The 15,256-nt window shown below is 42.6% G+C and overlaps 2 protein-coding genes and 1 long non-coding RNA gene across 3 annotated transcripts in view; 2 read left to right on the forward strand and 1 right to left on the reverse strand.

The window, feature by feature from the left end:
* LOC106817344 (PHD finger protein 20-like protein 1) overlaps window positions 1-413 on the reverse strand; it is a 2,117-nt gene extending 1,704 nt beyond the window's left edge. Inside the window, exon 1 of the mRNA XM_014822002.1 lies at window positions 394-413. Coding sequence (XP_014677488.1) covers window positions 394-413 — 20 coding nt within the window. The remainder of the gene's footprint in view (window positions 1-393) is intronic.
* Window positions 414-470: 57 nt separating this feature from the next.
* On the forward strand, window positions 471-13,778 carry LOC106817346 (ER membrane protein complex subunit 2-like; the record flags this gene model as incomplete). Its single annotated transcript, XM_014822004.1, is given in 6 exon segments — window positions 471-535; window positions 1,014-1,099; window positions 10,522-10,665; window positions 11,219-11,360; window positions 11,967-12,077; window positions 13,674-13,778. Coding segments are annotated over 6 exon segments (653 nt in total), but the record flags the coding sequence as incomplete, so codon positions are not given.
* Window positions 4,283-9,224, forward strand: LOC106817347. The gene is made up of 3 exons (XR_001395040.1): window positions 4,283-4,366; window positions 7,808-7,921; window positions 9,175-9,224. It is a non-coding gene; the product is annotated as an uncharacterized LOC106817347 (long non-coding RNA).
* Window positions 13,779-15,256: the final 1,478 nt, after the last annotated feature.

Consider the following 15,256-nt stretch of genomic DNA (forward strand, 5'->3'; position numbering starts at 1 on the left):
AGAGAGAGAGAGAGAGAGAGAGAGAGAGATAGATAGATATAGATATATATGTACATGCTAATATATATTTAGTTCTTGCAGTTGTCTCGTGATTTTATATATGCTTCAATGTTCGGAATAAAAGTTTCTATGTAGTTGGCCCGTGGCAAAGTCCTTCATGTTAGGCTTAACTCATCAATCTTCAGGTTGTAATTACTTGAGTATACAAATCCATCCGGTCAATTATTGAGACCGGGTCGACACTAATTTTGAACGCTGTCAATAAAGTGTAGTTTATTGATGGAAGAACATTGATTTTCATCAGCAAGGTGGTGTTTTTGGATAAGTCTCTGTGTGGCGGCTGAGATTTGAGCGAGGCGGCCCGCCTCGTTCATGTCAATGTAGGGGAAACACCGCATGTATGTAGATGTCATCGCATTCGGGAAAAAAAAACACGACGTTAAAACTTCGCGTCGTCATTCGTTTTTCAGAGTGGTTGGTCTACGAGCAGGTTTGCTTGGCGGCACTCGACTGTTCGAGACAGGATATAGCTCAGGTACGCGCATTTACACGTGGTCTACACTAGTGCCTCAAGTTTTCTGCTTTATAAATGTCAAATTCTGCTTTCTTCTGCTTTACAAATCTCAAATTCTGCTTTTTTCTGCTTTCTAAATTTCGCCATTCTAAATTTCACCAAAAGCTTAGAAAAGCATAGACGCCCGCCCGACCCGCGCACACCGCGCGGACCCGGCACCGTATTTATCGATCGCAAGCGGCCAGCGTAGAAAATCGCACAGTGTGTCCTAGGCTCCTAGTCCGTTAATTTTTACATCTTTTTTCAAGACTAAGTTTTCCGCGTTCTCCTCCCGCTTCGCGGAAAACTTCGGGGACTAGTCTACACCTCTATTTACATCTGTTTCTATGTTCTTCATGTTAGAACCTTGGCACTTCAGTATTGACATGTAGAGGGCAAGTAATCGTTCATTTCTAGCAGTAATGGTTTTGATTTTGTAATTGTTTTAATTATGTTTCAGAAATGTTTATCTGCACTGCGTCATCAGTTCCCCGACAGTAGCCGAGTGAAGAAACTCGCAGCAATGCAACACGAATCGCTAGGAAGGTAAGCGTACAGCAGCAGTACATCTGGGTTCTCTCGCTCATTCTCTTCCTCTCTTTCTCCCTCCCTCCCTCCTCTCTCATCTCTATTTCACTCTCTCTCTCTCTCTCTCCCTCTCTCTCTCTCTTCTCTCTCTCTCTCTCTCTCCCTCTATTCCGCTTGCTCTCTCTATCTTTCTCTCTCTCTATCTTTCTCTCTCTCTTTCTCTCTTTCTTTCTCTCTGTCTCTCAACCTCTTCCTCTCTCTCTCACCATCTCTATTGTGTGTTTTAACAGCTATGAGAGAGCGATATGTATCTATGACTCGCTGCAGCACCAGGATGAGAGCAGCTCTCCCTCCCTTCCTCCCGATCCCTTCCTCCCTCTCTCCCTCTCTCTCTCTCTCTCTCTTACCATCTCTATTGTGTGTTTTAACAGCTACGAGAGAGCGATACGTATCTATGACTCACTGCAGCACCAGGATGAGAGCAGCCCTCCCTCCCTCCTCCCTCCCTTCCTCCCTCCCTCCCTTCCTCTCTCTCTCTCTCTCTCTTACCATCTCTATTGTGTGTTTTAACAGCTATGAGAGAGCGATACGTATCTATGACTCACTGCAGCACCAGGATGAGAGCAGCCCTCCCTCCCTTCCTCCTCCCTCCTTCCCTCCCTCCCTTTCTCCCTCCCTTCCTCCCTCCCTCTCTCTCTCTCTCACCATCTCTATTGTGTGTTTTAACAGCTACGAGCGAGCGATACGTATCTATGACTCACTGCAGCACCAGGATGAGAGCAGCCCTCCCTCCCTTCCTCCTCCCTTCCTCCCTCCCTCCCTTTCTCCCTCCCTTCCTCCCTCCCTCTCTCTCTCTCACCATCTCTATTGTGTGTTTTAACAGCTACGAGAGAGCGATACGTATCTATGACTCGCTGCAGCACCAGGATGAGAGCAGCTCTCCCTTCCTCCTCTCTCCCTTCCTCCCTCAAAAAGTACGCTGAAAACGCTCAATGAATAATTGCCAAAATCCTGCTAAAACCATCAAGCAAACAACCACAGGAGGCCGATTCTCTCCCTCACGACCTTTGACCCCTGCGCGACCTCGCGCTCTCACCCGACGACGAGGCGCGCGACTCCCGCCGCGCGGGCGACGACGATCGTGATTGGCTGCCGCGCACCGACCGTCGCCGTGAATCCTCCGTCATGGCCGCCGCCGCCGCCGTCTGATCCTTCGGACTCGAGAACGACGTCCTTGTCGATCGGACGCCGGACGCCGCGTCCGCCGCGGGTCTGTCCATGGCGCAGTGGCTCCCTCTATTCACGCGACGCGACTTCTTCGACGTTCGACCTAGGAAAGAGATTCGTGCGTTAATACAGATACTATTACTATTGCATTATTACCTGTACTATTGCTCTGCTGTTACTATTATTGCTATACTTGCTTATTACTTAGCTCTGCGAGGGCGGTAACATACAGGTTGTAGTGTTATCGGCAAAGATATGGTGTTACTGACAAGGCTACACTGGAAGGACACACGGTAGATACGATAATGTAACCTGACAAAGAGTAGGGCCTACTCTGTGTTGCAGGGGTAGAAATCAACTTTTGAACAATGCAGTCTAACGAACCCTGCACTCAGAATGAAGGATTCCGTAGTTTGAAGTTCAAAATTAAAGATTTGCTGAAAAAATACGGATGAGGCCGTGCTCTGGAATGAACTAGTTAGTATGGCAGAATTTTCAGGGAGAAACACTGACTCCTGCAGATGTCAAATCAGGGAGTCCGACAGTAAATCAGGGAGTATTCTACTCCGGACCCCTGTTAATTTCGCACCCTGGTGTTGGGTTACATTATTCTAGTACTAGTACACTTAACTCGGGTAACCCTAACCATGTCCTCCATTTTATTTTGTACTAAAGGTAACGAATAGCTTCCTTTAAATAATCCGTGTCACATGTCTAGATGTCTGTCAGAAGTCCTGTATGTTAGAAAGAATCACGTGGCGTGTCACGCTCCTAGTTCGGGACCCAGCAAATCGTAATACCACCAGTTTCGCAAATGTGGGGGGAAACGTATTTTAACTATTTATTTGCTTCACGTCTTCCGTTTCAGACTCAGTCACTGTTTGGAGCAAAAATTTATGTTGAAAGGGTTAATAGGTAAGTTTGAAACAATTAATGCTGGAATAATTGCAGGATTTTATTTAATTTGCAATAGCAGAGCCACCCTTCCTATAATAATGCGGACTTGGTGCAACACTCGCCGCTAGGGCCTGCATACCTCCCAAATCTCATTGGTTGATACAAATCACGTGCCTCAATGACGTCACAGTGTTGTCATATTCATAGCACATCCATAATACATAAACCCAATGAGCCTGAATAGTCGAACGCTTACAGCGCGGGCGTCACGACTGAAAGGTCTTTGGATCGAATCCCACCTGTTTTTTAATTATTTTCCTGTTTTCTGTATTTTTCTATCTTTGTCTATTTAACTATGTTTTGCCAATTAACGCAAATATTTACATGATTTATTTACAACAATTTAATAACAACAAATAATGCTTACAACAATTAATTTGTATTTTATTTTTTATATTAAATTTCAATTAGGGTTAGGGTTAGGGTTATTGTATTAGCCTAGAGTTAGAGTTACTCAGTTAGGGTTAGGGTTAGGGTCACAATGCACCATAAACCAGGAGTTTCAGGCACGTGATTTGTATCAACCAATGGGATATGAGAGGTATGCAGGCCCTAGCTGCGAGTAGGTGCAACAAAAATGTGCATAGATTGTGACTGTGTGCGAAGCTAGTAATTTGGACCCAACAATTCAGACATACTTTTAGTAATTTCGACCCACTTTGGTAATTTGGACCCACCACATTTTCGACCCAATTTTTAACTGATGTGATGTATTTCTAATATTCATTATAACAGTATAAATTAATAATATAATAATAGGCCTACATGTGTGTGTGTTGCAGTGTGAGTGCGTGTGTGACGAGTAGAATTTTTAGTTTCAACTTCAAATGAAAACAAATCAATCAAAACAACACACAATTTGTATAAGAGACAATTAAGTAATTTACACAATTGTGGGCAACCCTCATATAACGGCTATTTTGTCATGCTGTGACTTGTTTGCCAATGAGTTATGATTCTTTGAATTTGCACAAAAATGTCGCTAAAATTTTGCGTGCGTTGACTGTGCTGTCATCTGGTGGCTCTCGCGATTTCTCACGAGTTACAAAATGTCAGCGTCCAGAAGTATTTCGGGAACTTGGAGAGATGTTGGGTTTGAAGGTATAGTTCTAAGATAAAAATCATTACTTTAATTCTTAGGTAATGATGATTATATTTGTTAACTGATCACGGTTATTCAGTGCCGTATGCCATCACTGACGCTCATAGGGTCTATGTCCCCCAGGCTACTGCCGGAACTACCTGTATTGGTAACTATTGGAGGTGGCAAATCCACTTAGGCACCTTACTTTAGCCTTAGTATCACGACAGTGCATGCACAGATATTTCTGTGTTATCATCAACCTGATGCACAGAATTTCGTTATATCAAGCGAAATGATGCAAAAACCCTAACCCTAACCCAAACACACTCGTGGATACCTAAGGAGGTAAGGTTTTACTTTATGAGCTAAGGTTAGGGTTAGGGTTTTTGCATTATTCCTTGATATACGGAAAGTCTGTGCATCAGTTGATGCACTACACAAGAATTCTAAAAGATCCCAGTACGACTATACAGAGATCCTAAGTGGTATTTGCGCCATATTTGTATATGGTAGGGTTACTGGTTCGACGTTGGAATATTTGTCCGAGATCGGAGACACCTCGTCGTGTACTGCGCTATTCGTGGCAGCACGTTTGGCGCATGCGCTTGTTTACTTAGCTGCCACAGCCGCACGGCGATTGTGCCGTGAGCGTAGGAAGCTGTGAAGGGCAGGGTCTGGTCCCCCCCAGACAATTTTTAATCTAGGACGCTACAATGCTCATTTACCTTTAGGATGTATGATTTTTTGCCTTTAGGCTGGGGGCCCGTTAGCCGTCAGTCGGCTGTGACGCCCTTGCTACATGCAGTTGCGGTATAGTGTTTATACACCATAGATAGTGATTTCAGCGTTAATCACTCGCGCTATATAAGCCGAACCGATGTCGGTTTATGTTAGCTGTTAGCGATTAGGATTATGGTTAGGGTTAGGGAGTGAGTGCGGCACTCCCTAGACTAGCATTACATTACATTTAGTAATACAACCATGAACGATCATGCGAGCTTAACTGCGCGGCAACGATGCGCAGCGAATCAGCGCCAACGAACAGGTTGCTCGCACTGCTCGGACGCAATATCGCACGTCTTACTGTATTATAGATTTAAGGCGTTACGGCAGGTAGGGTAGGCGATTCCTAGACTCGATTAGTGGAGCAAGGCGAGGTCGGTTTGGCATCATTAGATCTGTACCAGCGTATGTTCTTGCAGTACCCTGAGTGGACATAAGGACCTCTCAAGCATCCACGGACCACTAGCCAACACCTTGATTATGAAGTGGGCTGACGGGCAATTTCACCACTGCCTAGGCGCTCTATCGATTACGATAGGTACGATACTATACGTATAGCGGACTGGAAGGTCTATGTCCCCCTGCACCAGCTAAAAAATACTTTTTTTTTACCGAAGCCTCTTTTTGTTTTTGTATGAAAAAAAGCTCATGTAATTTTGTTACGGCGAGCTATTTTTAAGCTTGGCCCAGGAGCTCTACTTTTTCCATAGCCATGATATTGTTAAATTTTCATAATTTTTTATGCATGACTCTATAATGTCTCCAGAAGCCAGAAATTGTGTCTAATGTATCGTAAAGCGTGTTCCCAAACAAAAGTCAAGGCATTATGCTTTGGCGAAATCGACGGAGTCAACAAATTATTTCCTAATGGTGACAAATCACGCGGTGGCACGGGTTTACATGTTGCGCTGTATGATGTTGTTGTCAAAGCTATGATGCATTGCACTGATTGTCTCATTGCGCATTGTTTTTAATTCAAATTCGTTATGATCTAGCCATTTCATAAAAAAACTTGCTTGGCCGAACAGTGGAAGGCATGTTCAAGCTACTTGCCCGGCGGCGCAATTATTGGTTGCCCCGACGGCAATCGGTGGCAGCGGCGTTTGTGTCGAGCCCGCGACCGCAGGTATCGGAATTCGGCTAGAACAATCTAGTGTGACAGCAGGCACACAACTTCATGAAAGGCTTGGCTGTCCTGCCACAAAAAAATTTGGCTGGTCAGCTTATTTACTAGCAGTGAGTACAAATAGTATATAAAGATAACATTGGAATTAAAAAGATAGCTGTAACCAAAGCGAGTTAATTGAAGACATATAGTGTCTTCATTAATCTTGAGATGTAACTTATTAGAGGTATGTTCATAAATAATCGTTCACAATCTCTTAGGAATGTCGCGGGGAAGCTTCGCTGGTAGGATTTTACTTTTTCGGTTTTTCTCTTCCCCAGTCACACGGTACCCCATGCACTAGATCTATCAATTGCTGCGCCATCCACAAAGTTACAAGTGCCTAGAAATCTTCAATGAGTATTACAGTTTTAACATTATGGTTCTTCTAAATATCTTACCTGAATAAAAACAATCCACTTTTCTTACGTGACGAATTCAGAAACAAGCTGTTGATTAAGTGCGTGTACAGAGTGTCACTGGTCGATGCCCGCTAACTTCCACAATAACCCTGCCGATAATAAACTTATTGTTACGCGGTTATTAACACAACACAATTGCATTCTCTGACTGTCCACGAAGTATTTGTTCGTTGCTGTGGAATCATGCGTTGAGGGGTTCATGCAGCTCTAATGATGTTTGTGGATATCTAGCTGTCTATATGTTGAGGGAACGGGGTCGTAACGCGCTGCGGCGGCACCGGGTAGCGATTCTTTTCTCGTACGCTCCAAAATTTATCGCTTCTCGATTTGTTGTACGAGCGCTTTGAAAGCCGTGAGCGGTGAGCGAAATCCGTCGCCGCTTCCGTGTACTTTTTTGCATGCCCTGACCTCTGTATTGACCTGGCCTCGTTGCGTATTTTTGACAAATATATAGTATAATATATATGTATATATATAATATACTATATTATATAATAGTATATTAAAACAAAAAATATAAAATTATAGGAGTTAGGGTTGGTCAGAAATAGCTAAACGAGCCAGGTCAAACAGAGGTTAGGGGGATATGACCCTACGAGCTATACTATAGTCCACACCGTTTCTTGCATTGTAACTTCTTTTCGGAAATAGTTTTAGTTAGGGAATGGCTGCATCGCCTATGCGTGTCCACTTAATTGTTATTCATTTTATTGTTCTTTTTCTTGTTTAAAACATCTGCACTCATTTAATGTTCAGTAGAGTAGTACTGACTACTGTACTTGCATCACACTACAGTACAGTCTACAGCATAACTCACTGAGTGTACTTTGAATGGAGGCCAACCATCCATCCTCTTCTAAATGCAAGCGCCTGACCAATCAATGGCTTTAATCATAGCAATATATCAATTCAAAATTAATTAAGTAAACTAATCTTAAAGGTTCTCACATTTTTATTATATGCTCAGTTTACCAGTGTTATCATTATACATAATTACTCTAACTAGCATTGACATATATGATCAGTCAGTAGTGTTATATATTTGCTACTGCTAATGTTACAGCTGATGTTACTTCTATCGATTTCAGATGGGAAGGGAATGCTTCGAAAATTTCGCGATGACAATGACAGAAGAAGTGAAGAGGTCGTGGAAATATACGAAGAATGTTTAACTTCAAAAATGAACAAGTTAGGAAATGAAAGTAAGTCTGTGCAACTTGTAGCATATCAGGGATCGAATTAAACTGACGGCACCGACGGGAAAATTGCACGTCGGTGCCCCTATCAAGTCGCCGTACTTGCCCCTTGAAATCCACCAACCGACCCGACGGCAGTACCTGCCTTTGCCTTTTTGTTAATTGTGCGTCGGTACCTTTATCTATCTGCCTAGTTTGACGTTTTTAGTTGAGTCAAAAATAACACGTGCAGCAGTGCCATGCTGTAGTTTGCAATGATGAGCTAAAACGATAGATGCGCAGGAAGGAAATAATACAGCATCGAGAATTATGTGCGCTCCTGATAGCGGGCATGTAAAATTTCTTGCTTACTGTTACTTCCATTAGCAGAGGGGAGTACAAGGGTCGCGTGTATACGGTGTGTATAGTTACAATGGGGCATATTAGTTTTGTACATTAAAAGGCACAGACGATGTTTGATGTACTAATTTGTTTATGGCATTTTCCTGTATTTTACAAAGTGCCTTTGTGCCTTCTCAAATATTGGAGAGTTGCCTTGGTGCCTTTATTAATTGGGCCTTCTGTGTCTGTCATTTATTAGAGAAAATTCAAGGCGATTTCTCACATGCCCCTCAAAAAAAATTGGCCTTGGCCCTTTCTCGTCATGTGATTCGAGCCCTTACGGCAGGGTAGCAATCATATACTAGTAATATATATATATATAATATATATATACTATAATATATATTATATATATTATATGAGAGGAGGGAAAGAGAGAGATAGCAAGAGAGTGAGAATAGACTATAGAAATATATATGTATATTGCTAATATATATATTAGTTCTTGCAGTGGTGCTCGTGATTTTATATATGCTTCAATTGGTTCGAATAAATTTCGTATGTAGTTGGCCCGTGGCAAAGTCTTTATGTTAGGCCTTAACTCACTCTCAATCTTCGGGTGTTAATTACTTGAGTAATACAAATCCGTGAATCCTGTCAATTATGGTCCCGGGTTGAACTAATTTTGAACGCTGTCAATAAAGTGTAGTTATTATTTGATGTACGACATTGATTTTCGTCACGCGAGCGGTGTTTTTGGAATAATCTCCATCGTGTGCAGCGCGCTGAGTCATTTGATGTTGAAAAGCCGGCGGCCCCTCGCTCGTGTCAATGCAGGGAAACAACCGCGATGCTATGTAGATGATTCATCGCAATTCAGGGAAAAAAGAAAACACGCGTTTAGGAAGCCTGCCGTGTCGCGTCTCATTCGTTTTCAGAGTCGGTTGGTGCTACGAGCAAGTTTGCTTGGCGCACTCGAGTGTTCGAGACAGGAATAGTGTCAGCGTACGCCGAATCTTCACACGTGCGGTCTACCTTAGTTGCCTCAGTTTTCCTGCGTTATAATTGTTCAATTCGGCTTTTTCTGCCTTTACAAATATCTCAAATCTTCTGCTTTTTTGCTGCTTTCTAAATTTCCCATTCTAAAATTTCTCACCAAAGCTAGAAAAAGCATAGACGCCGCCCGCACCGCGGCACCCGCGCGGACCACGGCACCGTATTTATCGATATCGCAACGCGGCATGCGTTAAGAAAATCGCCAGTGTAGTGCCTAGGCTCCTAAGTCGCCGTTAATTTTTATCTTTTTTCGAAGACTAAGTTTTCCGCTTTCTCTCCCGACTTCCGCCGGAAAACTTCGGCGGACTAGTCATACACTTCTGATTTACATTGCTTTCTCATGTATCTTCACTAGTTAGAAACCTTAGGCACTCAGATATGACATGTTAGACGCCGGCAAAAGTAATGCTTCATTTCTAGCCAGTAATGTATTTAATTTATTGTAATGTTTTTATTATGTTTCAGAAATGTTTTATCTGTTACACTGGCGTCAATCGAGTTCCCGCACATTAGCCGCAGGTGAAGAAAACTACGCAGCATGCAACACGATCGCTCAGAGAGCGTAAGGCGATCAGCCAGCAGTACATCCTAAGGTTCTCTCGACTCATTCCTCATTCCTCTTTCTTCCCTCCCTCCACTCTCCTCTCTCAATCTCTATTTCACGTCTCTCTCTCTCTCACCTCTCTCTCTCTTTTCTCTCTCTCTCTCTCTCCTCCCTCTATTACCGCTTGCTCTCTCTATCTTTCTCTCTCGTCTATCTTTTTCTCTCTATCTTCTCTCTTTTTTCTTGTTCTCTAACCTCTTCCTCTCTCTCTCCCATCCTATTTGTGTGTTTTAAACTATGAGCAAGAGGATAGTTATTTGACTCGCTGCAGCACCAGGATGAGAGCAGCTCTCCCTTCCTCCTCTCTCCCTTCCTCCCTCTCTCTCTCTCTCTCTTACCATCTCTATTGTGTGTTTTAACAGCTATGAGCGAGCGATACGTATCTATGACTCACTGCAGCACCAGGATGAGAGCAGCTCTCCCTTCCTCCTCCCTCCCTTCCTTCCTCCTTCCCTCTCTCTCTCACCATCTCTATTGTGTGTTTTAACAGCTACGAGCGAGCGATACGTATCTATGACTCGCTGCAGCACCAGGATGAGAGCAGCTCTCCTTCCCTTCCTTCCTCCCTCCCTCCCTTCCTCCATCTCTCCCTCTCTCTCACCATCTCTATTGTGTGTTTTAACAGCTATGAGCGAGCGATACGTATCTATGACTCACTGCAGCACCAGGATGAGAGTAGCTCGTCGGTGCGTAAGCGTCGCATCTCCATCCTGCACGCCGCCGGAAAGACCAGCGACGCCATCGTTGAGCTTAACGCCTATCTAAAGCAGTGAGTATGTCTGTTCGTCTATCTGTATGTATGTCTGTCCGCCTGTCTGTCTGTCTGTCATGTATGCGTTCATGTATAATATGTTCAACATCACATGTTCGTCGTCGTGAACAACATGTAGGAACATGTATAATATGGTTAACATCACATGTTCATCGTCGTGAACAACATGTAGGGACATATATAATATGTTCAACATCATGTGGTCATCATCATGAACAACATGTAGGTTCATGTATATGTTTAGCATCATCACATGTTCATCATCATGAACAGCATCTAATTTAATGTATAGCATGTTCATCTTTGTGAACAACATGTAGGTTTATGTATAATACGTTCAGCATCATGGGTTCATCATCATGAACAACATGTAGGTTTATGTATAATATGTTCAGCATCACATGTTCATCATCATGAACAACATCTAACTTAATGTATAGCATGTTTAACATCTGTGCTCAATGTTACGAACAATGTGTAGCTTCATATATAATATTTTCATGTATATCATGTTCAACATCACGTGTTCATCTTCGTGAACAACGTGTAGGTTCATGTCGGACTACGAGGCGTGGATGGAACTGTGTGATCTCTACATATCGGAGAACGACTACGCCAAGGCTTCGTACTGCATGGAGGAAGTGCTGTTATCTAACCCTCACAACCACCTCTACCACCAGCGATATGCGGACGTGAGTCGCCTATGTGTGTCGCCCGACGCTCTCTTACAGACAGTCGTTAATTACTCACAGATTATAAATTTCACGCGGTTGACAAATTCGTTGCTTTAATAACTTGATCATTTCTTGAGTAAACTGGGAAAATTTATACACGATGTAGATAAATTCAGTCATAAGTGACTGCTGCTGCTGCATGCTCGTTTGCTATATGCAAATGATGCCATGCACCCAGACACTCGTTAATTACTTGCAAATTAGGTATTTCACACGGTTGACAAACTCGCTACTTTAAAATCCGCTGGGATTTGAAAAAGCAACGATGGGTCCAGGGGTTTGTTGTTTACTGTTGCCATTTTGGTTGTTTGCCGATCTGTTTTTAAATGTGTTGTTCAAACCAGACATTCGTTAATTACTCGTAAAATTCTGAAAAAGTTTGGTGAAAATTTTTTTTTATCCGATTTATCTTCACTGTCCATGCCATGTGTTGTTTTTTCCTTTGCCTCTCACCTCTCACATCGCTTGCATTAGACACAAGATGGATTCGATCTCCCTTCAGTCATGTATTCATTAATTCTCATGGTGTGTTGGACATTTCTCAGCTTGCGTGTGTTATTGCAGATCCGCTACACACAGGGAACAATAGACAACATGGAGCTGGCGCGCGCTCACTACTCACAGGCCGTCGCGCTCAACTGTAACAATGTGCGCGCCATGTATGGTCTGTTCCTGGTGAGTAGTAGGGACACTAATGATGTCACGATCATCGATTATACTCGATCATCGGTTGAACAGTGGCTCGAGCCAAGCGCTTGGTTATCAAAATCCATAATCAATTTCATCGGAAAAAAAAAAAAAAAAATTTGAAAAAGTGATGAGAATCAGAGATATCATCACTACTATACAAGTTATCCTTTATTAACATACATGTATTATACACACATTAGTAAACAGTGCAAAACAAACAGTAAACAAGGCTAAACAAGCACATACATGCACACACGTACATGCACACGACGTTACGCACGCAGGCATTCAACACCCCGAGTAACCGATCATCGGTTACTTGGGTCCAACCAATGATTGATTACGAAATTACAACCGATTGACAACAGTAAGGGACACCCATTCTGGCCACCCAGGGTTTCTTATACATAGGAGGCAAAGTCGCGCACCGCCGTTGTCAAATTTAACATCGCCGTTGTGAAAATGTTCCTATATTTACTAATATGTATATCCTGTATCTATATACCTATAAGTATATCCTGTATTTGAATCCATCATGCGCGTTTTTTTCCCAAACTGGCCATTACCTCCTTTGTCTAATTTTCCCTCAGAAGAAACCCTGCAACCTTCTCCTCGCCCCACGTCCCTCTACAAGTTCTCTCATCCTGTCCTCGTTCTCTAATCTCTCCGTGGTGGTTGCCTCATGTGCCGTTCTCCTGGTGAGCGGTAGCTAATATGCATTCGGGTTTTTTCGATTTTGTTCCACACGCGATTCCCACCCTCACATTGCCCTGTCACTTTTTTAGCATATATATATATCAGGGGTTAATAATGACAAACCGGTGAATGACAAACCAACAAAGGGGTTAATAATGTTACATTTGTCATTATTAACCCCTGATATATATATATATACCCCTGCTACCTCACACTACTTCCACCCACCCCCTCTAAATCTCTGTGCAACCTGTAGCACTTGCCTCACTAATCTCACGTCACCTCACTCCTTGCCTCTCTCTGCAGATCTCTTACATTCATCCAACCTTGGTCCTTTCTTTGCATCTCCCTCTGCATATATTTTACAGTCATCCTGCCCTCCTTTACCTCTCACCCCACATCTTGCATTCATCCTGCCTTTCTTTACATCTCCCTCTGCATATATTTTACAGTCATCCTGCCCACCCCTGTCTCCCACCCCACATCTCTTGCATTCATCCTGCCTTCTTTTACATCTCCCTCTGCACATCCTTGACAATATTAATAATCCAGCCCTCCTTTGCCTCTCATCCTTAGTTAGTGCTGATAGTAGTGTAATTGTTAGATTCAAGGCATAGCAAAACAAGGACCACAATGTAAATAAGTGTGCTAGTCATGCTTTTTGTGTATATATTCTTGGTAGTTATCCAATTTTATGAATTCAGAATTTTATTGTAAAAGTATGCTATGTATTGTATATGATGGATAATTGCCTAAATAAATAAATAAATAAATAAATAAAAAATAAAATAAATAACCCTACATATCTTACATTGCTTTCTTTGTTTTGGTTATATCTCTATTTTCATTCTATTTCACATGGCTTTCTTTCACCGCGTGTTTCAGTCAGCTAGCAACATAGCGTCAGCGCCCAAGAGCACGGTGCAGCGGAAGCGAGATAACATCAAGTACGCGATGTGGGCGGCAAACCAGATACATGAGCGATACCAGGTAAGGCCCGCACTTGTTTTTGAAAAAGTTAAAAATGCTTTAAAGTTTTCTTCCGCTTTTTCTCACTTCGAGTTTTCTGCTCCACGACTCGCGCTGTGCTGCACTATTTCAAATGATCATGAGCAGGTGAGGTCCACACTTTCTTTTAAAAATTTCTCTCGTTAAAATTGCTTTAAAGTTTTCTCTCTCTTTTCCTCACTTTGAGTTTTACCGTTCCGCCATTTAAGTTTGAAGGTTGAAACTTAAAACACAAGTTAAACACACCTTTGTTTAAAACGCGTGTTTAAAACACATGTCTGGAACACTACTGTACGTGATCTATTCTCCTCGTGGCTTTCTATACCGATCCCTGCGTAGAACGTTTCATATCACGTGTTCATCTTCGTGAACAACGTGTAGGTTCATGTCGGACTACGAGGCGTGGATGGAACTGTGTGATCTCTACATATCGGAGAACGACTACGCCAAGGCTTCGTACTGCATGGAGGAAGTGCTGTTATCTAACCCTCACAACCACCTCTACCACCAGCGATATGCGGACGTGAGTCGCCTACATGTGCTCGATGCCCGACGCTCCCTTACAGACAGTCGTTAATTACTCACAGATTATAAATTTCACACGGTTGACAAATTCGTTGCTTTAATAACTTGATCGTTTCTTGAATAAACTGGGAAAATTTATACATGATGTAGATAAATTCAGTCATAATTGACTGCGGCTGCTGCTGCGTGCTCATTTGCTATATGCAAATGATGCCATGCACCCGGTCCCAGACACTCGTTAATTACTTGCAAATTAGGTATTTCACACGGTTGACAAACTCGCTACTTTAAAATCGGCTGGGATTTAAAAAAGCAACGATGGGTCCAGGGGTTTGTTGTTTACTGTTGCCATTTTGGTTGTTTGCCGATCTGTTTTTAAATGTGTTGTTCAAACTAGACACTTGTTAATTACTCGAAAAATTCCGAAAAATTTTTTTTATCCGATTTATCTTCACTGTCCATGCCATGTGCTGTTTTTTCCTTTGCCTCTCACCTCTCACATCGCTTGCATTAGACACAAGATGGATTCGATCTCCCTTCAGTCATGTATTCATTAATTCTCATGGTGCGTTGGACATTTCTCAGCTTGCGTGTGTTATTGCAGATCCGCTACACACAGGGAACGATAGACAACATGGAGCTAGCGCGCGCTCACTACTCACAGGCCGTCGCGCTCAACTGTAACAACGTGCGCGCCATGTACGGCCTGTTCCTGGTGAGTAGTAGAGACACTATTGATGTCACGATCATCGATTATACTCGATCATCGGATGGACAGTGGCTCGAACCAAGCGCTTGGTTATAAAAATCCATAATCGATTTCATCAAAAAAATAATAATTCGAAGAAAAAAAAATTGAAAAATTGATGAGAATCAGAGATATCATCACTACTATACAAGTTATCCTTTATTAACATACATGTATTATACACACA

This window comes from Priapulus caudatus, unplaced genomic scaffold, assembly GCF_000485595.1.
Source record: "Priapulus caudatus unplaced genomic scaffold, Priapulus_caudatus-5.0.1 Scaffold1691, whole genome shotgun sequence".
NCBI classification, from domain to species: Eukaryota; Metazoa; Priapulida; class Priapulimorpha; order Priapulimorphida; family Priapulidae; genus Priapulus; species Priapulus caudatus.